The sequence below is a fragment of the Stenella coeruleoalba genome (genome assembly GCF_951394435.1).
Source record: "Stenella coeruleoalba genome assembly, chromosome: 12".
Classification (NCBI taxonomy): Eukaryota; Metazoa; Chordata; class Mammalia; order Artiodactyla; family Delphinidae; genus Stenella; species Stenella coeruleoalba.
Genome location: NC_137158.1, coordinates 13,668,139 through 13,693,015, shown reverse-complemented (window position 1 = coordinate 13,693,015; position 24,877 = coordinate 13,668,139). Strand labels below are relative to the sequence as shown.

The window sequence follows — 24,877 nt, the reverse complement described above, 5'->3', positions numbered from 1 at the left end:
ACAATTGCTTATGACCAAAGTCTTCTATCTTTTTCTAACTTAATCCCCTAAAATAATTTTTAAATTAGGTGCCCTCTTGAGAGCTTTTCTGTTGACATCTGACGTTTTTCATCATAAGCTTAAATAATTGGATAAGATGTAACTTTTGGTGAGCTGTAAATAAGTATTGATATTGAAAATAAGATAGGAATTAAAGCATTGTCGTATATACAGTGGAATCTGTCATAGATACTCAATACTTACCATCAAGTACTCTACAAATGCATGAACAAACCCTTCCAAACAGGAGGCAATGTCACGTGGTCCCTTTTCCTCCACACACCCACGTTTCCATCCCACTTCTCACTGCAGAGTCTTATCTTAATGTAATTTAGGTCATACTTGAAAGTCTGTTATGGGTTGCTCTAAAATACTTCTCAGTAACAAAAATGTAAGTACATTGAAATTACATTTTTTACTTATTTCCTAAGTAAATAACTTATTTGACTTAGTTCCAGAAATTTCTTCTGGATTCAGTTGCATTTATAATTATTTTTAATATATAATTGACTAAAGGAAGTAGATATAAGTTTGACAAAAGTTTTTAATTTTTTATTGATGGATATAAGCTCAGATATGGGTTTGGGGTAACTAATGTTTATAGACACAAAATTAGGAACAAAGTTTTGGAAGGGGCCAATTTAAATGAAGGGCCTATAGCTTAAGCTCCACTAGCTTCTGCCTCTGGATAGATGGGGTTGCTTTGGTGCCGTCCCTCTATTAGTTCATGTGCCATTATTTATTATTCCTATTATGTATTGCTAACATTAGACAGGATTTAACATCCATTTTATCCCTATTCTTTTCCTTAGTTTCACTTAAATGCTGAGAAAACGTGTTACATAAATAAGTAGACGGGAACAGATGGAGTTTTGTTACAGTAGCATCCTTATTCCTAAGTTCCTCCGGCATTTTATGCTAACAATCACATCGTGATCTGCCATCATTATTTTTAATGATGTATCAGCTGTCGACTTCATTAGGACTTCTAAGGTGTTGAAGGCAAAGCATCAGAAACTGCCCTACTTGCAAAAACTGTGTTTGCCCTTGACTAAGTTCGCTCCCTGTCTTAATCTCAAACACAGTTATTTCGAATACCCTTTGTGTGGCAACCTAGGGGCACTGGGCCGTCACAGGAAGACTATGGATGGGGAGATGGGGGAAGGATGATGGCCAAAGGGAAAGTGAGGAGAGAAAGATGTGCTGTTAGGCAAACCAATTTAGGAAAGCACGCTAGGGAAGTTGAGATCGAGAAATTGAGTCTCTTTAAATGTCTGTGTGCCTGTTTACCCCTTGGAAAGTCTGCAGATACAGCGGGGTTTCATCTCTATGGGCTATAGGCTATTGTATCAGCATAAGCCATGACAGAGCTTGCCATGTTTAAGATTGGGCTTGGGTTGGGAGAAGGGCATCTTCTCAGGATGCGGCCGCTTTTCACTCCTCATGGCGCTGCCTTGCAGTGTGCCAGGAAGCAGTGTGGGAAGCGTATCGGATCTTCCTGGATCGCATCCCTGACCCAGGGGAATACCAGGACTGGGTCAGCATCTGCCAGGAGGAGACTTTCTGCCTCTTTGACATCGGGAGAAATTTCAGCAACTCCCAGGAACACCTGGATCTTCTTCAGCAGGTGAGTTTAAACACAGAGTGTTGGGAACCCGGTCCAAATAGCTCCCAGGCCTCCAGACCCTGCCCCTTTTGAAATGGTTCCCCCAGCGTAAGGGTTGGCTGAAGAAATGCTTGGAGGGATCTGAGAAGGCCGACAGGAATTTTATTCCTGCAAAATAACATTTTACAGGCTGATTGAAGTGGAGTTAAAGGGAAAAGGGAATGAAAATAGACTGGCTCTTCAGTTGGCATTGTCTCTTGATAAAATTACTTTTTATCTTCCTACAGAGGATAAAAGAGAGAAACTTCCTTGAGAGGTGAGTACCCAAAACACAGTGCAGCATGCTCTTGACTTTTGAAAGATCACACGAGGAGTGAGACTGAGCTATTGTGCCTTTATATTATTTCAGCTACTGAGATCAGAGTAGGTTATTCTGACAGACCCTTTATGCATATATTTTGCTGAAGATAAATGAGCATATAAAAGGGAAATGTAGACCTTATAGATTGAGATAGATGTTTGCACTATATTTGCAGATAAAATGAATGCAATACTCTGATAATTATCTAACATGTTTTTTACTTATTAGATACAGAGCAATTAAAATAGTTTAATTTTTCGAACTGATGAAAAATATTACTTACATCAGGAACGTGTTGAATGCAATCAGAGAGCAACCTGAATTTTGAACTCTCATTTGGTATTCTGTAAAGTGTTAGTATTTCTCAAACTAAACTGAAGCACTGAGCTGTGTCCTCTACAAGAACCGAATATCAAATCAGAAAATCAAAATGCAAAGAAAAAGCAAAGTACATCCGATAAAAATGATTAAAGAAGAGAGATGCTGTTGCCGAACTCTAAACTCACAAATTACACTCATAACAGTTAGGAATCTAAATCTGAAGATAATAATACTGCAGAGAGAGCCACAATTGGGCTGTATGAATTACAATTCTTTATAATGCTTTTCACATTTGTTCCTTGGTTTCTGTTCCCTTTGTCACCACCTGGCCCAGGACCTTATTAATTTACACTGTGCAAAACGTCAAATCCTCGCCTCTAACCTCTTACCCTCCTTAACTTGCATAACTGCTCCTGGGTTCATACATCTGAGATATTCCTTTTTTTACACTGAGCCTTGTTCAAAGGCTTTTCAAAACTACTCCTGCATCTTCCCCTCGCCCTTCTGAATATCCACTGCCACCCTTCTCCACTTGCTCTGTGTGCAGAGGGTTGAGTGGGAGAGACTGACTCACTGGCCTCCCTTGGCCTCTGGCTTCTGGGAAGGACCAGCCAGTGTGGATCAGGAAATCAGAGGGAGGAGCAGAGTGAGGTGAGCGAATTTATCACCTCCCCACGCCCCCAACCTGCAAAGTCTTCCAGGGCTACGGACCTCTTTCAGCAGCAGCTCAGCTCCTGTCAGGCAGCCCTCTCTTTCCACAGAGCCTTCTCTGTCTCTGATGGGTGGTAACTGCTGCATCACCTCACCCCTCCTGGAGAGGGGAGCTTTTAGTACCTCGCTGTTATCACCCACGGGTTCTGCACTCGCCCTTGTGGTTGCTCGTATACTCTTCCCATGACTTAGTAAGTAAGGCCTTTATTAGACTTTGCTCAAATTACCCAACTCTGAGTGAGCCATTTGTTCCCTTTCAGGACCTCCACTGAGGCAGAGGCCAAACTGATTCATCAAGGGCTTCACCCCCTGACCTTTCCAACTTTGCCCTCCATGAGCCAGGATCCCAACACTGCCACCATGACACTTCCCCACCACATCCAGACCGCACCCTGCTCATCCTGGGCTCTGACCACAGCCTTCCCCTCTGCCTGAAGAACCTGTCTTCTCCACCCCACCCACCGAAATCCTGCTGTCCTTTCAAGCTCCCTAGTCCCCTACAACAACAGAGGACCTAGCCATTCCCTCTGGTCTTCCATCAGCGTGAGCCACTATTTAGATCAAACAGTCAACCATGACTATATTGTACAAGCCCAGACACACTACTTTGAGACCTAATAGCTTATAGTAAGAACTCTTTCAGGGAGCTTCAATAGCTATCACTACTGCTACTCCTTCCTAAATAAAGCTTGCTAGAATGGGCTAATGTGATATGCAGACAACTCTATAACCATGACCTTGGGTGACACTCCCTGGCACTGCAAACCTACCCACAACTCCATTGCAGACAATGATTATGTCCGGAATAGGGATTCAAGACACCTTCATTATCCAGAAATCTCTCTCTCTCATTATCGTAACCATAAGAGTTACTTTATCAGATAAACTTAATGACTCTCTGAATTTACAGGTTTGAGGGTCTGAGATTTTAGCAAGAATATTTCAGTCATAGATCATGTGATCAATTATCTTTGATGTCAAGGACACAGTTGAAGCACAATGGGGACTATAAAACATTGAACCCCCAGAACCATCTTTGCCTACTATGAAAATACTCCCCAGAATGGCAAAAAGCCAAGATGCTTATGAAAAACCCTGGAGTCAAACATAATTGTTTTCGGGTTGTTTGAATTTTTCTTCAAAGAAAAGATATTAGAAGATTACTTAGGTAATGAAAATATAAGTAAACCTAGTTTTAAAATATACTTTCTCTCTAATTTTTAGGTCTATTCGGTATAAGCAAATTTAAATGCATTTCCTCTATTGTCATCAAACTCCTTTTCACCAACTCTTTTTTATTTCCTATTGCGGTAATAGAAAAGATGAAATACACACAACAGAGACATTAGGAGAGCCCGGTGAAACCCCTGAGTTTTCAACAGGTAAGCTTAAAACTCCTCGTTTCATCTGCTACTGAACCTTAATTCAAACCATCATGAAAGCATGTTATTTGAAAAGCAATGGTTAATTGAAGTCGACACAGTTTATAATGCACTTTCTCAAAACTAACTTGTATTACTAACCTTACACAATGATTTAAATTCATAGCATACACCTTGGAAAATACAGAAAAGAATAAAAACAAAACCGAATCACCCATTATCCTACAACTTGGAGGCAATCATCAATATTTTCCAACAAACAAATTCAAGATAATGTATTCATGTGTCCTTTACCTAGTCGCAAAAAGAAAAAGTAACCAGATCTCATTAGGCAAAGCCATTTAACTGTAACACATCTAGGGGAGCTCCAAACTTGCGTTCTGGAAAGGAACAATGAGGAATTTAAGTGGGATCTCGAGTATGAGTTATATTTTGCTGAAGAACATATTTGTGTGATCTTAAGAGGAAATGAGTTCAGAATGCACCTAACATCTGTAATTTCCAGAGTGACAGGAAAAGCATGTGACATGGTGACCTCATTCTGATTTAAACTCCTCCAGTCTCATTTTCGTGCCTGTACTTTTTTAAATTTCCACAGACATTGCCAGTGTCTCACCCGGGTCCCTGCCTCTCCCTCCTGATGACACACTCCTCAACGAAATCGTCAACAACACCCTCCCGGACACCAAGATGCCTACAATAGTAAGAAGTTCTCAATCTAGCCCTTCAAATGTCTGTTTAGTTTCATTAGTAAAACAGGGAAAGACAAGGGATGGACTGGCCATTCACTGTTATTAGTGCTGCATTTTTATCACCCCAAGTAAGAGTCAGTGATTTCCTTCTATTCACTGTTCTCACTTCCTCCAAGGGAGGGACTGAAAGGAAAAAAAAAATAGATTGGAAACTAGGATAAAGTGAGAGAAGTTGCAACTTAATTATTAACTCCAGGAGGGCAGGGGCCCTTCTTCCCTCAATGCCTAACAGAACCTTATGTACAGCAGGTGCTCACCAAGCGTTAGAGTGAATAAATGATGGGTGAATGAATGAATGAATGAATACATCAGTCAACCCATCAATGAAGTCCTTTCTCCACTGAAGTGTAATCACACACTGACAGCAAGGGTAGAGGTCTTCTTCCCAGTCATGTCCAGCCCGAATAGACCAAATAAATAACCAAATGACCGAAATCCTGCATGTCAAGCTGGGGAAGAATGAAAACAGTGTTTTCTGGCAAAAAGCAACACTGGCCACCACTCTGAGTGAAAGGGCACGCAGGATTGTTAGGGAATTGAATGTTGGTTATCACTAAAGGGGGACTTCTTAATTGAAGTAGAGTTGACTTACAATATTTTATTAGTTTCAGGTGTACAGCAAAGTGGTTCAATGGTTTTATACTCCGTTTAAAGTTATGACAAAATAATGGCTATATTCCCCGTGCTGTAGAATAGGTCCTTGTTGTTTATTTATTTGATACATGGTAGTTTGTATCTCCTAATCAAAAGGGAGACATGCTTAACCTCTCCAAAAGCTTTGAGCGCAGACCCTCAGTGCAGAAGCAGACAAACACCGCTCCCTTTGCTCCAGTGATAGAATTGTAGCAGCACAAGTCAGGCAGCAGACACAGAAGAGGGCAGTCATGTAAGGAAGGGACCCCAAATCAGAAGCTGGATCTTATCCTTATGCCGTCACTGCCACAGGTCTACCATTCCCTGTCGTCTGTGAGGTTTCTCTGGCCCTTTCCTCTTCCTGTGACCCTCCTTCCAAGGCACAGATCAAAGCCAGAAGGTGAAGGCAGGAAGTTCAGTCTCACCACCTCTACATGGAAATTCAGAGATGAGAACCCTGCTGGCCATTCTCTCTGGGCTTTAGGCTGGATGACTGTAGACTTGATGGAACTGTTGCTATGAACAAAGAATCTAAACGTTTTGTCTTTCTCAAAAATACTGTTTCCTCAACAGTGAAAACTGCTGTTGCAAAAAATTATTGAGAAACATATTCACTGCAAAATTTCTAAGACAACTCCAGTCTGCCTTCTCTCTTTTCTCACATTACCTGTGCCCCGTCTCCTTCAAAGTCTGATATAGGTCCCTCCTTCTCCTGTAAATATCCCCTGAATATTTTATTTCACATTCATCATATCCTCCCGTTAACATCCTTTTCACCACCTACATCTATATTTATTCTTTCATTCAGCAAACATTGGGCCATGCACTAAAGATACTAAGATAAACAAGACTCAGTCCGGTCCTTCAAGGAATTTATAGTGCAAATAAGGGCAACAAAATAGCCTATGTGCTATGACTGAAGACGGCCGATGTATAGACAAAATAATAGGCTAGGACAGGTTGCTGAGGATGTGACCCGCCTTGTCGTGGATATTCACTGAGAGTTTTGTGCAGAAATGGTCTCACGTTTTTTGCTTTGAGGGACTCAATGAAGTGTGGGAATCACACTGGATTCAAGGAGATTTTATATGGGGTGACAAGATTACCATATTAAAAAAAAACTTCTATGTGAGTGTATCTATGTGAGTGTATCTATGTCTTCTATGTGAGTGTATCAGAGGTACCAAGTGAGCAATTCAGATGTAATTTGCTAGTGCAAAGGTTCAGAGAAGGCAAAGGTTTCTACCCTAGATGGTAGAGGAGATGTTTTTTTAAATGAACCAAAGGATATTGGTAAAAGGTAAACAAGTGTGTGTGTGTGTGTAAATGCTTTCATGAAGAGCACACAGTCACAAAATGATGGAGTTCTCAAGGATTCTACATAATTAACTCATCGGAGCTTTGATACTCCGTGAAATGCAGAGGCCACTGCTAGTTAATAGGACTTTTATTCTAGAAGCACTTAAGGCTTCATAACCCACTTCCTGAGACAGTATCAACATATATTATACAATGGAACCATTTGCTTGTGATTTATGTTAACAGAATCCCTTCTTTTTTTTTTTAACTCTAACCCAGGAGAGGGAAGTAGAATTCACTGATGCTGCTGAGCATGCGCTAGAGCAGAAGGTGGAGCTAAGCATCTCTCTGGCAAAGCAGAAGTTCAAGGAAGAGCTCACCGACTCGCAGTCCCCGTATTACCAGGAGGTTGCAGCCAAGTCTCAGCTTCAGGTGAGTGAACCCACCTCACACAACCAGAGCCCAAGGCAGGACTCAGATCTGGGAGTCAACAGCACAGAAATCCTCTTGACTCATCTTCCTGTGACCAGGCGTTCTTTTCATTTTTTTATTTTTATTTATTTTTTTTATTTTTACCTTTTGACCCCCTTCACTCATTTCTCCTACCTTCCACCCATCTCTACCTCTGACAGTCACCAGTCTATGTTTTGTATCTATGAGCTTGGTTTCGGGGGTTTTGGGTTTGTTTTTAGGTTCCACGTATATGTGAGATCATTCAGTATTTGTCTTTCTCTCTCTAACTTATTTCACCTAGCATAATGCCCTCGAGATCCATCCATGTTGTCGGAAATGGCAAGATTTCATTCTTTTTATGGCTGAATAATGTTGCATTGTGTGTGATGTATTCCACCTTCTTTAGCAGTTCATCCATTGGTGGACACTCAGGTTGTCTCCATATCCTGGTTATTGTAAATAATGCTGCAATGACCGTGAATCTTTTCAAATTAGTGTTTTCATTTTCTTCAGATAAACCCCCAGAACTGGAATGAAGTGGAATTGCTGGATGATATGATAGTTCTATTTTTAATTTTTTGAAGACTCTCTGCACTGTTTCGATAGTAGCTGCACCATTTACATCCCCGCCAACAGTGCACAAGGGCTCCCTTCTCTCCACACCCTCTCCAGCACTTGTTGTTTTTAAAAGGCATGGCATTCTTCATGGGTGATAAGTGGAAGAACTTATATGGTCCACATCATCCGTCACTAAATCAAGACACTATCCCAAGATGGCTCTTCCATCTCTGACCATCATCGCAGCTGCTTGTTCCTGGTTAATTTAAAAAGCTCTTCATTCCCTGCAGGGTAAATCCAAACTGTCATGCTGAACTTGGCATTTCTATGCCATGATAAGACTCCTGCCTTCCTTTCCAGCCTCGTCTTTACACCAGCTCTTTACTGTCCCCCTCTTTACACTCTACTTCCCAGAAATGCGAACTGCTTGCAAATCTTTTCCTACCTTTAGTCTTTACATGTGCTGCCTTCTCTGTCTGGAATGCCTTTCCCTGAGTTGCATTTTACAAACTTCGTCATGAAATGTTCTCTCTACGCATCCTGGGTTCAGTGCCTCTCCTCTGGGCTAACACCCGGTGCCCACCGTTGTCGCAGCACTTGTCACCTTGTCTTGAGATTGTTTGTTTACACGTCTATGGCTTTCATTGTCTCCACTCCTCTCTGCTCTCCGGCCACACTCACTGCCATGAGGGCATGAGCTTCCCCTTGAGGGCAGGAACTGCTTCTTTCATTTCTGCTGCTTACCTCCTAATGCAGAGCTTGGGATGCAGTTAACTACTCAGTAACTGTTTGTAGAAATGCAATTGAAATTAGAAGCATCCGTGAGATTATGTAACCATGAGCTACATTTATGAACAGCCTGGGTGCCCAAGCATCTTAGCGTGGCCAGGAAAAAACAGGCATCTAGTTCTCATACTTGGAAAATTCAATGCTTTCCTCCTCTTAGCTGGAGAGGAGATGAATAACAAAAACGTTCTCAACCTCCAACCTCTCTCCCCGCATCAGTATTCAGTCAATAAAATGTAAAGAACCTTTTCTATGAACTTCAAAGAGAAAGCATCAGCGTGGGATATTTATGAACCAGAGAAGTACTTAGACGTGGATTAGTAGATAGAATGAATTAGACAATAAAGACAATAACAGACAATAAAGAATTGTCTGTTAACTTTTCTATTTGTTCTTTGAAATATTCTTTTCAACAAATCCTTAGGCGAGTCAGAATATCTTAAAATTGGATCATTGACCATAGACTGTCTTCACTGACCTGTTGTTAATTTTCCAAGCACCTAAAACAACCTGATGTAAAATAATGCAAAGAAATCGTAACTTTTTAAAATCTGAGTTTTAGTCTTGTTTCTGCCCAAGAATTAGCCATGAGAATTTGGGGGTCACTTCCCTGACCTTGATTCCTCATTTAGAAACTAAAGATGACCTCGAAGTGCCTTTCCAAGTCTAAAATGCTCTGTATCGAAATAGTAGCACTGTTCTTAACGTTTTATATATATTAACGGGATTTTTTATGGGATTCTATACTTAAAGTAAAATCATTTCTCCTTTTGACAAGTGAAGATACTGAGGTGCAGGGAGATTAATTAATACACCCAACAATGTCACACCTATTAACTAGTAGAGCCCAGATTCAGACCCAGGCAGCCTGGCACCAGAACTCCTGCTCTTAACCACTAGGCTATACTTTCTATTTTTCCCAAATAAATAGGCATGGGGAAAGGATTTTTGGCGCAGCAAATGAACATGCCTCTTCTAGCCTCTGAAAAATTTATCAACCAAAGAAGAGCATGTCTTGCTGGATTTTGTTCCAGAGACCATCACATCAGTCTTGCTGGTTCCATTTACATGGTCACTGGAGCCCCTCTTCTCAGCACACCTGTTCCCCTTCCAGGCACCTGAGCAGTCCGACCACCCAGCAGCTGCCTTGAGATAACCAGCCAGCCTCACCACAGCCCAACACTCGCATTAGCTCAGCCATTCAGGCCTAATCAGGAATTAATGGCCAGTGCTTTGCAGTAATTTAATTTCCACAATAAAGTTAATGACCAATTTAATACAAATGTCAAAAGGAATGCTTAGTTGTTGTCCGAATGCTTTCTGCTGTGCAAACATCCAGGAGAACTCGACACGGCTGCCTTTTTTTAACAGACATTCCAGCAGAATCAGGAAGGCCTCTGTGCATTTCACATTATTAATAAGGTTAACTGGGCACTTAATTGGCAATTTAGTGGTTAGCCGCTCCATGATCAGAAGGTCTACCGGAAGATAAGTTAGCAGAATTAACTGAAGGCCTTTGTCATCGCCTCCTTAGACGCCTTCTGCACCCTCCTAATCAAAGCTGATTCTTAATCAGTCACAGCCAGGTTCACAGAGAGGACACGGGACCAGCAATCAATCCCGTCCGCTGGAGCCGGGGCTTAGGGGCTGCTCTCCCCGCGAGGCTCCCTGCTGCACACGTCGCAGCCGGGGCTTCTCCGGAAGCAGTTCTGTGTGTGATGGGTTCTTTTCAGATGTGTAACGGCATCACTGGTGTCCTGGACCAGATAGATGGACAAGTCAAGGGTCTGAACCTTGAGCTCCAGAACCTGCAGCTTACACTTAAAACAGTCCACGCCAGGTGCTGTCACTGGAATGGCATTTGGGGGCGCAAATGCCTTGTGGCCCCAAAGCCATTTGTCACAAGGCCTCCACTGAGCTTTCCCACCTGCCCCCGTAATAAAGATCAGCTCTGCGGAAACTGGCCTCCTCTCTCACCTCTATTAAGCCCACCGTGAGGTGGGAGTGGAGGCACGGAAACTTGTTACCCAGGCCCCCTGCCCTTGACCTCTGTGAGGACCTTCATCCTGTCATTCCCCCTGAAGTCTGTCAAAAACAACTGACTGGGGCTCCCCTGGTGGCGCAGTGGTTGAGGGTCCGCCTGCCGATGCAGGGGACACGAGTTCGTGTCCCGGTCCGGGAGGATCCCACATGCCGCGGAGCGGCTGGGCCCGTGAGCCATGGCCGCTGAGCCTGCGCGTCCGGAGCCTGTGCTCCGCAACGGGAGAGGTCACAACGAGAGAGGCCACAACAGTGAGAGGCCCGCGTACCGCAAAAAAAAAAAAAAAAAAAACTGACTGAAGGCTTGCTCTGCCTTGCCAGCCTCCATGCCATGTGCCCACTGAGGAAGTAAAAGTAAATCGAGCTTTAAGGAGCTGGGAATCCAGTAGAGGTGGCAAAGACTAAGGAAATAAATAAAACAATATTACCAGCTCTCTGCTCACCGTGTCAGGCACTTACTAGTTATTCCTTATGACAACCTTACAATACACGTATTGTTATCCCATTTTGGGTGAGAAGACCAAGATTCAGAGAGATTACGCAATAAACTCAAGGTCCTGCAGCTAGAAAGTAGCAGAACCGATTTTTTTTTTTTTTTTGCGGTACGCGGGCCTCTCACTGTTGCGGCCTCTCCCGTTGCAGAGCACAGGCTCCGGACGCGCAGGCTCAGCGGCCATGGCTCACGGGCCCAGCCGCTCCGCGGCATGTGCGATCTTCCCGGACCGGGCCACGAACCTGCGTCCCCTGAATCGGCAGGCGGACCCCCAACCACTGCGCCACCAGGAAAACCCGGCAGAACCGACATTTAAACTCAGGTGTATACAGCCATCTCCTCGTCACACAAAAGCTGAGCTACCTTTATCACTACAGTTGTTACACACTCAGGGAGCAAAACCACTTTTAATACTGGTACAATAAAATATAATTTAGGTGGTAAATCAGTCTGCTGGGAAAAAAAAAAAAAATCCACGATGCACTCCAAAGCCCAATGTAAGTGATTTGGGGATTATCTGTGCGTCACTGCTCTAGTCCTTGGCATAGATAATGTAGACTCAGCAGTAATTTTAGATACAGTGACAATGCAGTGGCATATTGATGAGTTTAGAGAAAGAAAAGATGCTCTCAACTCGAGTAAGCAAAGTTTGCTGAGTCCCTACTACACGGATGACGATCTGCTACAGACTGGGAGGAAAGGAGATAAAGATGAACAAATAGGACACAATCCCTGAGCCCAGGAAGCATAATCTCAATGAAGAGACAGCATGCCCCCTCATGGACTGTTTTACAGGACGTATGGCAATAAGTTCTAGAACAGCAGGGAGAAGAAATAATGGAGCCTGACTTGGGGGAGCTACAAATGCTTTTCAATAGAGAAGATGCTTGAGCTGTCTTTGAATGATGGCGTGGGGGAGGCAGTCAATGAGCAGAAGGTAGGAGAAGTTGCATTTGGGGCTAAAGGGAAAAAAAGGTCACAGAAGCCTGGAGGAAGTACGTGTCATATTTGGGGAGACACAGGAGTTAGTCTAGTGTGACCAGAGGACATGATATTGGCTGAAGGGGTCAGGATGGCAGGAAGTGCAAATGGAAATGTACTTGGAGGGGCAGATTGTGGAGGGTCTTAAATATCATTCTAAAGAATTGGACCTTATTCATTAGGCACTGCAGCCCATCACAGGATTTTTAGTGAAGGGCAACAGATAGGGAATGATTAACTTGGGAAGAAAGTGTAGTCAAGGGGACATCTTCCTTCGCCCACCCCAGCACACCCCCAGAACCCATTTCCTTTCCCTCCCCCTACACACATCCAGAAAACCATTCAGCAGTGTCAGAGGGGAGCCAGGGAGGGTGTGCCTGCCATGGGAATATGAAGAACGTGGTAGAAACAAAAGTCATGTGGAATTCAGACTAGCAGGCATTGGTGACTGGACAGCAGGAGCACAGAGGGAAGGCGTGTAGGGTTGCTGGACTCTCTGGATGGAAGACCATGGGTGTTCGTGACCCTGACGGAGACAGGGAGCCTGGGAGGAAAGGCAGATCTGGAAGGAAGAGATTCACTCTGGTTTGGGCATATTTAGTTGGTGGCAAAGTTGGGATTTCCATGTGAAGAACTCCAAGCTGCATCTCAGGTGATTGTGGAAGACCCCCCAACGAGAGGCAGAGGGGAGTGGGTGCAGGGAAAGGGGGACAGGGTGGGCCCTCCCTTCAGTGCTTTACTACTAACTGCTATCACTTCCTCATGGTCTCTCTTGCCTCCCTGCCTCCCACGAGTGAACTGGGTGGGGCAGAGCCCATTTCCATGGTGATGTGTCCTGAGAGCCCAGCACAGAACCCACAGCAGAGCTTCCTGCACACATGGGAGTGTGTGTGCAGTGAGGGGCTGAGAATGCAGACCTGCAGAATCCTTCCAGCTGAGGGAGAGGGTGAAGTCAGAAATAGGATGGAGTGAAGGAGACTGAGAAAGTGGCCAGAGAGATGGAAGAAGAACCTGAGAAAAGCAGGCACTCTGTGGAAAAGGAGCGGAAAGTGCCCCTGGGTTTGGAGAGGACCATCCTTGTTGGGGGAACCCAGAGGCAGAAGCCAGGCTGCCGTGGATCTGGGAGCCACTGAGTACTGCAGTTGTAAACTGTTCTGATCACACACGTCATGAGCAATATGAAATCAAGCAAGTGTAAAGTCCACATAAAGAGCAAAACTAATAAGATCAGAGTTTGCTTCTACCATTTTTTTTACTCATTCTTTTTTTTTTCAATTGAAAGATGGTTGGTGTACGATATGGTATGTTACAGGTGTACAATACAGTGATTCACAATTTTTAAAGGTTTTACTCTTTATAGTATTATAAAATATTGGCTATATTCCCTATGTTGTACAATGGATCCTTGTAGCTTATTTTATACCTAATAGTTTGTACTTAACCCCTTACCCCTGCATTGCCCCTCCCCCTTCCCTCTCCCCACTGGTAACCGCTAGTTTGTTCTATCTGTGAGTCTGCTTCTTGTTTGTTGTATTCACTAGTTTGAATACTAGCTTCTACCATTTGATGTATGTTTGCTTGATCAGTTTGATGTATGCTTCTACCATTTTAATTAGGTACAGCAACCAGTTTGACTTTAATAATCCCTTTAACATTACCGATGTTTTCCAAATCATATAATTCAATTCAGAAAATATGATCATTACTCTGTGTGTATAAATAAAAATACTGTAGCCAAAAAAGTTTCTTCCAAATACCACCTTAAAATTATTTCATATTTTATGTAAAGTAACCAGTAAAGCAGGTCAGAACTACCCAATTACAGCTTTTAAATAAATAGCAAAACACTTTCCTCTGGGTTTTAGAAATAAATGAGAACAAAAAGTTTGGCCTCAATCGTTACTTCAATTTTCCATGTTCACTTTTTCCCCCTAACTCATCAAAAGTGTTTAGGCTTTCTCAGTTAGATAAGATCTGACCCAGTAGAACCAAAGAGTATTTCATAAATTTCTTTCTCTCTGCAGATGCAAAAGGTATTTAAGAAACTTCCAGGATTCAAAGAAATCCATGTGTCAGGATTTAGGTAAGAGAATCGGACTCTTCTCAATTTTTAACTTTCTTTCTCGCTATCCCCTTTTAAAAGCAATGTCATGAGGATTTTAAGGTCACTTTTACCCCAATTGTTTAGCTCCGCCAAATCCTGAAATCTGAATACATTTCAGATGAAGGAGTTGTCTAATTAGAACATGACTCTAGGTGATTTTTAAGGAGTAACACAGGAGCCGACCTCCTTCCTTCCTCCGGATTCAGAAACAGGCAAGGACAATGTCATTTACCAAACCTCTTAGGAAAATCCCTCAGCAGAGACAGATCCAGAAAAGTAGCAATTAGTTACCTTGATGTCAATTGCCTGGTTTCCTATCCAGTGCTAAGTACAGTCATTGTTTAAGCAAATCAAGTTGACCCTAGGGAGACAGGGGAAACTAATCAAAAGTGGTACCTATAGGGGTAAGAGAATTGGGTAGACAGGGATGGGGATGGAAGTATTAATACCTGTTTTATCACTTTGATGCCTGACCGTGCTTTTATACCGTTCTGATGTCTGGTCCATAGTAATGTATTACCATGCAAAATTTATAAAATTGAATATTTAAATAGAAGACATGAAATAAAATAGTGCCACGCTAAAGCAGGGTTCCATCATGTTCCCACAGCTTTCCCATGAGCAGGCCTATATCCAGTAGCATCTCAATATTCCAATGTGGGTTCAGGAGTTTTGGCAAGACTTCTGCATCTTTCTTTTAAGTTCTCACTATTCAAAACATCTACAAGGGGGATCATAATGTGGTATTTTTTTAACTGTGCCACAGGGCATATATCAGCCCTGGTGTGAGCAGAATGAGATCCCTTGCACTGAGGGGAATTTGTAAAACGGGAGGACAGGCCTCTCTCGAAGTTCCTCCTGGCCTGTCACCATCTGTTGTCTTAAAGCAAGAAGGTCCACAGGGTGGGTCCCACATAATCACAAAGAACAGTTGTGTAGGTGGGGGGCTCCGCCCATTTATTTCTCTCGAAGCTATCAAGCCCTCTGATTTGTGTAATTTCAGAGGAAGGACATGTTGAACCATGAAAGTAACAACAGATGAAACCCTTAACATTTACCAAAGCAGACTCATTTTTCTTTATTTCAAGATGCTGCTCCACGGTACTCCATGTGAAATCAGATGGATTAGAGAGAAATAAAAGGTGATAGGAGAATACTCCGCATAGATGCAAGGTCTCCTGGATAGACCACTGCAGTTAAAGAATACATTTTTAATTTAAACCTGAAGGAAAGGATAGGAACAGTTCTCTCGGTGAATGTTCAAATGCTCATTATCTCCTCTCTTCAAATAAATGAAAAACTAATAATAATTTAAAAAATCTGTTTCAGAAGAAAACCAAAATGTTAGGGGATGAGATTTTGCAAGGTAAATATTTTAAAGTTATTAGATCCTCTGAAACTGCATCTTTCCCGTGTGTTTTTCTCTGTAAGAGTTTATCCTTCTTTCTGTCAAGGATGCTTATGAAGTATATTTGATCGCATTTTCCCAGTGATTTCCATTATGTTACGTAGACTTATCCTCCCAGAAAACATTTTGACCCCCGAATACAATAAATAATATGCTTATGAGTGTGGCAAACTTTTAATCCTGAAAAACAATGCTCAGAATATTGTAAAGTAAACTTGTTATGAAGGAAATTGCTTTCTCATGGAGCCAGATCTTCCCACAGAAGACCTAAACTCCCAGGAGTCTCAAGGTACCCTCTTTCTATGAGCTCACTCTTATAAAACCTGATCTACAATTAAACAAATACTTTTATATCAGTGACCTCATTTGATTCCTGTAACACAACTGGGAAGAAGTTAGAACATCTATTATTAACACGGTTATAAGGAGGAACATTAAAGGTTCCACTTTAAATATTGCTTTATCTCTTAAAGCAACTATGAGAAACTATTAACAATCATTCAATCTAGGTGGAGGGTATATTCCTTCACAAACGTGTACACAGCTATCCACAGCAGCTTCATTTGTCTTAGCCAAGAACTGGAAACAATCCGAATAGCCATCAGCAGAGTCACAGATAAACAAATTGTGCTATATTCTTACCACAGACTGCTACTCAGGAAAAGAATGAACTACTGGAATACACAACAACATAGATTCATCTCAGAATAATCATGTGGAGTGAAAGATGCCCCCAAAAAGGAGTATGATATAATTCCATTTGCATTTAACTCTCGATAATGCAAACTAGTCTACAGTGAAGACAGATGAGCTTCTAAACTAAATTCACGTTATGTGCTCAGAGAAGTCCAAAATGTTGTCGCCAGTCTGGTGACCAAATGGCCTTTTTTTCTGGCACAAACAGGTGGTGGCGTGGCAAAACGAGCCCAGGCTATGGTCTTCCAGGCCAGGGTTGGAATCTCGGCTCTGCTACTTTTCCACTGACAGCTTTCCCTCTCTCTGCATCTTCCCTTATCTATAAAATGGTGATCGTGTTGTTGAAAAGATTAAATGAAGAAGCATGTGAACTGCCTGCAACAGACCATCCACTCGGTAAACAGGGGTTTGCTTTTCCTGCAACCTGTTGCGTGGTGAATTGCTCCATCCCCTCAAGGCTTACTGATTAAAGCAATTCAAAAAACAGTCAGCAAAACTCCAGTTCCAGCGTCTGGTCTCAGATAAATTACCTTCAGGAATAAACTAAGGGGATGAGAAATCCATTTATAAAATACTTTTTAAAACAACTTCCTGGCACCAGCACCCCACTGAAAACCTAAGGTGTATAGGATATATTTGAAGCCTCTGTAAAAGGAATATAAGGAAATCAAAGAGTTTAAGTACCTAAAATCTTTGAACTAAGGCTCAAATCCTAGTAAGAAACATCATAGAATAATGTTTACTTCCTGAGATCCATATGGTTCCCAAAACTTCTATCCAAAGTCTGATGGCTCTGAACCAACATGGGAGACAATGAAACTTTTTTTTGTATGTGATTGATTCATCAAATGTCTCAATAAATTTCATGAAAATTCTTTCTCCCTTGCATGTTCCCGTTGTGTATGATGACATGAAGACCAAAGAAAGAAAGAGATGGGTAATTTGAACTTTTTTTTTAATGTTTTGAAATATAGTACATTTCCCCCCCACACACACACGTTTCTGTGCTAAACTCCTGCAGATTATTTTTACGTATAAAGTCTGGGATAAGCCAGTGTCTTTTTATTGGTGTCTTATTTAAATGGAAGTATTTGATCAATTGCTCAGTAGTAGAAAAGAACCCTCAAATCAAAATCACTATGTGGAGAAGCAGGTAAACAGTGACCTACCTGATCAGCGAAAGTGTGTTCTATACAACTCAAAAGCTTTTCAAAAGAAAAACATAAAAACACCTATCTGTGATGCAAGTATGCTTCAACAATTTCTTAAATGTCATTTGTGATGGGAAGTTGTCGGCCTGGACGCACACTTGTGCATGCAAGCCGCCTAAGTCTGTAATAAAGCAGAGGAACTAATTTGCCACTTGGTTCCCAGGTCAGTGTGAATGGGGAAAGGGCACACTGTATCTAGCTTGGCTCCTGTAATTGGGGAAATAACCAACCGTAGACTCTGATTGATCGTGTGACCCGAAGAACTGCCGAGAATACACATTATCGTTTCCTGTGGCCTTTAAAACATTTTTGTATCCCTCTGTGTAGATTTATGGCACAAACTAAGAGGTAAAACCTGGTCCTAGAGGACAGAGCTAGAGAGGATCCTATTTCATGTTTACATGAGTAAAGGCGCTGATTCAATAAATATAACAAATACAGTTAATCATGAACTACTTCCCTTTCTCTTTTCTCACATCTTCCAAGATGTTATTTTAAAAGCAACTTGAGGGAAGAAGAGATTATGTTTAATATAGTGTTGTATTTTTTAATTAAAAAATCCTTCTTCAAAAAAGTAGAAAAGAAATAGCCTTGAGAACTGAAGCTTTGACTTGGCTAAAACACGTACATATTGTTGTCCCCCTGCTATATCCTACAAGAGGCTACTTGTAGGAAAAGAAAAAAGACAATTCATCCTTCTTGCTGATTGGCACTTATAAGACCACGAAAACACGGATCAATACCAGCAGCTCTTGACAATTAACTTTTTCACAAAGACCTGAAGTGAAAATGTATGGTCACTTGATCCAGTTAATAGTCTCTCTTCAAGCTGGATTTCAGTCCCATTATACATTCTATTTCAGAGCTGAAACATGTCAATTCTTTTTCTACCTTTTAAATTTCTGACAAACACTGAAATTAGTTTCAAGTGTGTGATATTCATTAAAAGTCCGTCAGGAAAGAGGTTGAAGCTGTCCTGAAGCTTTGTAGCAACATAGTGATTCTCTTTATAAGGCATGTAACAGTGGCTTTGGATGTGATGTGTCCTCTGCGATCTACAGGTCAAGCTCTACAGAGATGCAACTTACAGCCATCTTTCAGAGAGACAAGGCAGAAGCAAAAAGCCCTGCAGGGGACCTCCTGTCTTTTGATTCCAACAAAATTGAAAGTGAAGGAAACCTTCATGGAACGATGGAGGAAGACAAGCAAATGGAAATCTACCCCACAGCTTCAGACCTCAGAAAGCTGATCAGCAAAGCACTGGAGGAAGACCAGTCCTTGGATATGGGGTCAATTCAGTTCACTGATGGTCAGTGGGTGATTTCATAGTTCTGAGTTTATCCTCATCCTGACAGAGAGATGAGGAGGTGTGACTGTCTCCTGGTCACTGTCATTTTAACTTGGGTCCTGTAGAGTCAGTCATTTCGGTGACAGGCCAATCACGGATGGTTATCATTTCTGTCTTTCCTCACTGCCCCCGGGTCTCATTCAATGAGCCTTTCATGACCACTTCATACCAAAATAGCTCTAGGGAAGCCAAGAGGCTCAGCTCAGCCCAGCTCGACCACAGTCACCCAGTGGAACCCAGGTGGAGAGAAGAACTCAAGGAGAGTTCTGTTCCCTCATCTGGCACAGCCCAGATTCCCTCATCTAGTAAATGGGTCAGGTTCCAGGTGGCATGTTTGAACTAGGATAATTTGAAAAGAGTTTCATAAAGGGACTATTTATAAAGGTTTCCCTAATGCCCAGAGGACTAGGACAGTTCCCCGGGGCTAGAAGCACCAAGGCCCCACTACTACCTCCAGGCCTGAAGGGCTGCCTAATGATCTAAGCCATCCCAAAGACAGGGAGCAAGGAACCACTGATATGGTCCATATAAGTCAACCTCCCATGTCAGGGAGTAGTGGGGAGAGAAGAGCATGGGTCTAAAGAAATCAACAGGTAATCAGGCTCACTCAGGGTCCTCAGAGGGCGCCCTGGAGGGACCCAGGAGCCTGGAACTCTTCACCCAGTACTCTTGGCATAATAGATGGGCACTAGAAATGCCATTTTAATGTGATATGGCTTGAAACTGGCATTCTCTGTCAGTTCTGTTTCTGTAGTTTAGAGAGTCAAACTCAACTCTGGAAAACTTTACAAAGATCCCTCGGGATGAGATGTAGGGTGTGTCACTAAAGTTGTCAGTAAACATTAAAATCCTCTTGGTTCACTTTTGAATTTCTAGACAAGGAAAGTTCAGTGAAAACTTCAGACTCATCTCTGAGAGCATCTGGTACTCTGGGTTGGTCTCTTGGTTGAACCCTTTGGGATAATCTGAGAATTGGGCTTCAGGGGGAAGTAGGACTCGCAAGGACTCACATTCGGTCCTTGGTTCCAGTATTTATTTTAGCCATTTCTTTCTTTGTCAACTTAGTTATATTTTTGTCCCCACTGGCCTAGCCAATCAGTTGGCCTGCTTGGTCCAAATGTGTACAACAAAACTAAACACCCTAAAAATCCACCTTAATAACTGTTCATGTCCCATAGACTAGCAAGATGTACCCCTTGCATGCATCCTTCAACAGATCACTCAGATCAATGACCACTAGTGCATCTGATGCTGATTTCTTGATGATTTGTTGTACCACTCCTTAAGAACCGATTATCGCCACATTTCCCAACCTTCACTGTTTTACTGCTCCAACCACAAAAGAAAAAAAGAAAAAGAAACACTCAAACCTTGTGATTTTTCACCCACAGAAGTTGTTGGGTCTTTGCCAGGTCTTGATCCTGACACCCAATCGGTGCTGCCCACTCTCCTTGCTGACATCACAAAGGTGAGTTTGTTGTTCTTCTGTTCTTCAAATAGGAACAAAGCCTCGAAATCTTCCATCAGAAAAAGTCAGCTTAAGGACTGAACAGAGCAAGATCCCCTCTGCAATGCTAAATATAATTCTTTTCTGAATCTAAAAAAGAATGAATATATGTATATGTAGAACTGATTCACTTTGCTGTACACCTGAAACTAACACAACATTGTAAAGCAACTACACTCAAGAAAGAAAGAAAGAAAATTCTTTTCTGGTTTTTACAGGCAGTACTTGCTTACCCACTTCCACTATCTGTATTAATAAAATATAATACAACTTGCATTTCAAATATCCTTAAATTCAAAGTTTCCTTCAACATAGTTAGAGCTCTGTTTCAATTAGAGTCAGGAATTGCCATTTTTTGATAAAACAAATACATGTTCGTGAACTGAAAAAATACTTAAAGCAGAATATATTATTTGACTTTCTGAAATAAATATAACATAAAGATACTTTATAAGTTTGTCCTTAAGTCTTAAGGTCTTATCTATATGTTTTATGGGGGGTTTTAAGGATAAATTAATAACTTAGGAAGTAAAAAATAATGAATTCAGTAATAACTTTTGTATTTCATTTAAAGCTATGTTCATTTAATTTATGCCAAAAGTTGTCACTATGGTGTTCATAAATGGAAGTGCTAAGCTTTATTCCCTTTTTAAATAAAAAGATTCATAAGTTCGAATATGATTGACACACGTTGCAAAGTATTTTGGGTATCAGTTAACCCTATACAGGCAGACTCAGCCACGAGATTGTATTTTACTACTGTATCAATGCATGTTTTCCTTTCACGACATGTTTCTGTATCAGAACCTACAACAGAATCCACAATAGATTCAAGTCAACTATGAAATGATTTGCTTAAATTTAAATGAAAAGAAAAAATACAGAGTATAACCCTTCTCATATACAGAGAAATGTCCCTTGTCAACATCTGTCCTAAATTCCTTCTTCAGGTTGCTACTCTGAGTCCAGAACTTCCTCTTGGTCAACCCATGCTGGAGACAGTGGACAGAGCAGGACAGAGTCTACCTGGTGAGTTACTTCCCACAGGGTCTGTGTTAGATGATGACATCCTCTTTGAGGAATCCATCTATGACACTATCTCAAAGACCAGTGATAAAGTCATCCTCCACCCAGGAGAAGGTTTGGTCCCACCACTGTTTCCAATGGAAGAGCTGTCCACTGAACCACCTTCTTCTAAAGAGGTGGTCACCCTCAGCATCTTTCCCTCAGCTCTCATCCCCAGTCCCACAGAGAGCACTGATAACCCTTTCCTGACGGATCTGGTGAAAGAAGCTGAAACCAAAGCAGCACCAACCGCTGCCCACCCAGAACAGCCATCTCAACTGAGCTTCAAACCTGAGAGTCTGTCAGGACAAGGTGGGTCCTAAGGCCCACGTCCATGACAAGGGGCTATGGCGACAGAGGATTGGGCTCTTACAATCAGTGTTTGTATTCCTATTCTCCATATACAGGCTGACCCCGGATACTGTCTGTTCTGCTATGTGTGTCTCTTTAGTGCCAATTAGCACACGTGTAACTGGTCAATAAGGATGTCAGTAAACATCGAAATCCTCCTAGTTCACTTTTTTATTTTATTTTTTTTACTTTTTAATTAAGTAACTTATTTTTTTAAATTGATGTATAGTTGATTTACAATGCTGTGTTAATTTCTGCTGTACAGCAAAGTGATTCAGTTATACATATATATACTTCCTTTCTCATATTCTTTTCCATTGTGGTTTATCACAGGATATTGAATATAGTTCCCTGTGCTCTACAGTAGGACCTTGTTTTTTATCCATTCTATATATACTAGTTTGCATCTGCTAACCCCAAACTCCCAATCCATCCCTCCCTGACCACCCTCCCCCTTGGCAACCACAAGTCTGTTCTATCTGTGAGTCCATTTCTGTTTCATAGACAGTTTCATTTGTGTCATATTTTAGATACCACATATAAGTGATATCATATATTTGTCTTTGTCTGACTTACTTCACTTAATATGATAATCTCTAAGTCCATCCATGTTGCTGCAAATAGCATTACTTCATTCTTTTTTATAGCTGAGTTGTATTCCATTGTGTATATATACCACATTTTCTTTATCCATTCATCTGTCAATGGACATTTAGGTTGTTTCCATGTCTTGGCTATTGTGAACAGTACTGCTATGAACATAGGGGTAGATGTATGTTTTCAAATTATAGCTTTGTCTGGATATATATCCAGGAGTGGGATTGCTGGATCATTTGGTAATTCTATTTTTAGTTTTTGGAGGTTCCTGGTTCACTTCTGAATTTTCAAGAATGTTTACTTTTGAGGCAATAGGGTCAAACTTTCTCACAGTTAAAGAGGGAATCTTTATCAATATATGAAGACCTTATGAAAAAAAAAGTGAATATTCTGCAGAAGAGTCTTTTTTTAGTGCAAGAAGTAGTGGATATAGTGGCTTTAGGAAACTCTGTGCTTCCCACTTTATGCAGCTCCCTGGTGAAACTATAAGCAAAAATGTCTTTAAGGAAGCAATAACCCCAGGATATAAGGCTGATAAGGATGCTCTGTGATTCTAAGTGGAAATGCCAGGGAAGATTTTTTGTGGCTGATATTTTTAATAGAGCTGTTTCCGTTTTAGTCAGGGCTCTTTACAAAATTCTATGGATTTTGGTGGTCTACCTCATTCCTATTTTCCTCGTGTGAAATCAGTAGGCAACTTTACTGAGTACAAGGTTTTTCACAAAAACATGTATAGCATGATAGCAGAACCACCTATACAGATTATATTTGGTTTACATGATTACCAGTGACTAAATATTAACCGCATGATACAGTTATCTATTTCTGCATTACAAATCACCCTTCAAGCTAGTGCCTTAACACAACAATTGCTTATTTTGCCCATAAATCTGAAAATTTAGACAGGGATCAGTAGGGACAGCTGTTTTCTGCCCCATGTTGTGACAACTAGAGTGTCTCAACTGGCGTTGAAGATCTTTTTTCAAGAGGGTTCACTCACACAGCTGACAAATCAGTGGTCAGCCAGAGCTGTTGGCTGGAGGCCTCATTTCTCCACTGTGTAGCCTCTCTGAGGGGCTGCTTGACCTCCCTCTCAGCATGGCAGCTGGGTTCAAGGAGTCATTGTCACAAAAGAGAAAAGTGGAAGGCTCCAGTCTCCTCAGGGCCCAGAAACAGTGTCACTTCCTCACATACTAATGGTTAGGCAGCCATAGCGTCCATCTTGGTTAAAGAGGAGGGAACATAGACCTTATCTCTTGATGGAAGAAGTAGCAAAGCATTTATGGCCATCGATAATCAACCACAATTCACAACAACCGCTCTTTTGACTTTTAAATCACTTAAAAGTTGGTTGGATAAAACAGACCACCTTTTGGTGACATGAATGATATTAAATGCTCCCTGGATTCCTTTCCTTCATTATGATACCAAAAAACCTTATTATAAGATCAGCATTTGGGGTATATTAATAAAAATGATAGTATATCTATGATGAAAGTATTATTGTGTTTTCAAAATTGCTTTACTGTTTTCATTTTTTGTATACATTCCTTCCATTCATGAATATACCATAGAACACTAAAGCTGGAAGGACTCTTAGACGTACTCTAGTTAAGCTGTATGTTTCACAGGTAAGAAAACCAAGGCTAGAGGTGGGAAGATCCTTGCTCAAGGTCACACCGCGTAGCTGGTGGCAAAGCCAAGACCATCATTCAAGTTTCTTCCACCTATTACACTATGTTTGGCGTAGTAGCCCCATCATTTTAAAAAATATATAGTGCCCCAAACTTGTTTTCTCTCAACCCACAGCCTCTTCTTTCTCTATTTCACTGCCTTGTCATTTTCTTTAATAGTCTAGCATTCTGAGTCTTCACAATCTCGCCTTCTAATCACCACAGTTTTCACACGGTTTCACACGTTACAGGGACACAATTTTCACACAAATCACAGATCGTTTTTCAATTGAGCAGCGTCCCTTCCATCTTTATTTTACTACACCGCTGGCGCAGGGCTCCTATTGACACTCCCTTCTTTATACTCCTTCATTTAGCTTCTGCAAGATGAGTCATTCTTGGTTCTTAGGTTTTTCTTAATAATTTGTTTATTAAAATCCTGCCTCATTCCCCAAAAAAGGTGATGATGGTTTACAGACTTGTGTGAAATACAATAAGATTT

At 41.5% G+C, this 24,877-nt stretch overlaps 1 protein-coding gene across 2 annotated transcripts in view; it reads left to right on the top strand.

Moving 5' to 3' along the window:
* The window catches only part of IMPG1 (interphotoreceptor matrix proteoglycan 1), a gene marked incomplete at its 5' end in the record, with an annotated part of 90,596 nt that overhangs the window by 17,522 nt on the left and 48,197 nt on the right, over window positions 1-24,877 (top strand). For both annotated transcript variants that reach the window (XM_079939203.1, XM_079939202.1), the window contains 10 exons: window positions 1,500-1,666; window positions 1,933-1,961; window positions 4,356-4,420; window positions 5,019-5,122; window positions 7,384-7,536; window positions 14,440-14,498; window positions 17,540-17,560; window positions 18,896-19,143; window positions 20,574-20,650; window positions 21,640-21,722. In XM_079939203.1, coding sequence (XP_079795329.1) covers window positions 1,500-1,666; window positions 1,933-1,961; window positions 4,356-4,420; window positions 5,019-5,122; window positions 7,384-7,536; window positions 14,440-14,498; window positions 17,540-17,560; window positions 18,896-19,143; window positions 20,574-20,650; window positions 21,640-21,722 — 1,006 coding nt within the window. The remainder of the gene's footprint in view (window positions 1-1,499; window positions 1,667-1,932; window positions 1,962-4,355; window positions 4,421-5,018; window positions 5,123-7,383; window positions 7,537-14,439; window positions 14,499-17,539; window positions 17,561-18,895; window positions 19,144-20,573; window positions 20,651-21,639; window positions 21,723-24,877) is intronic.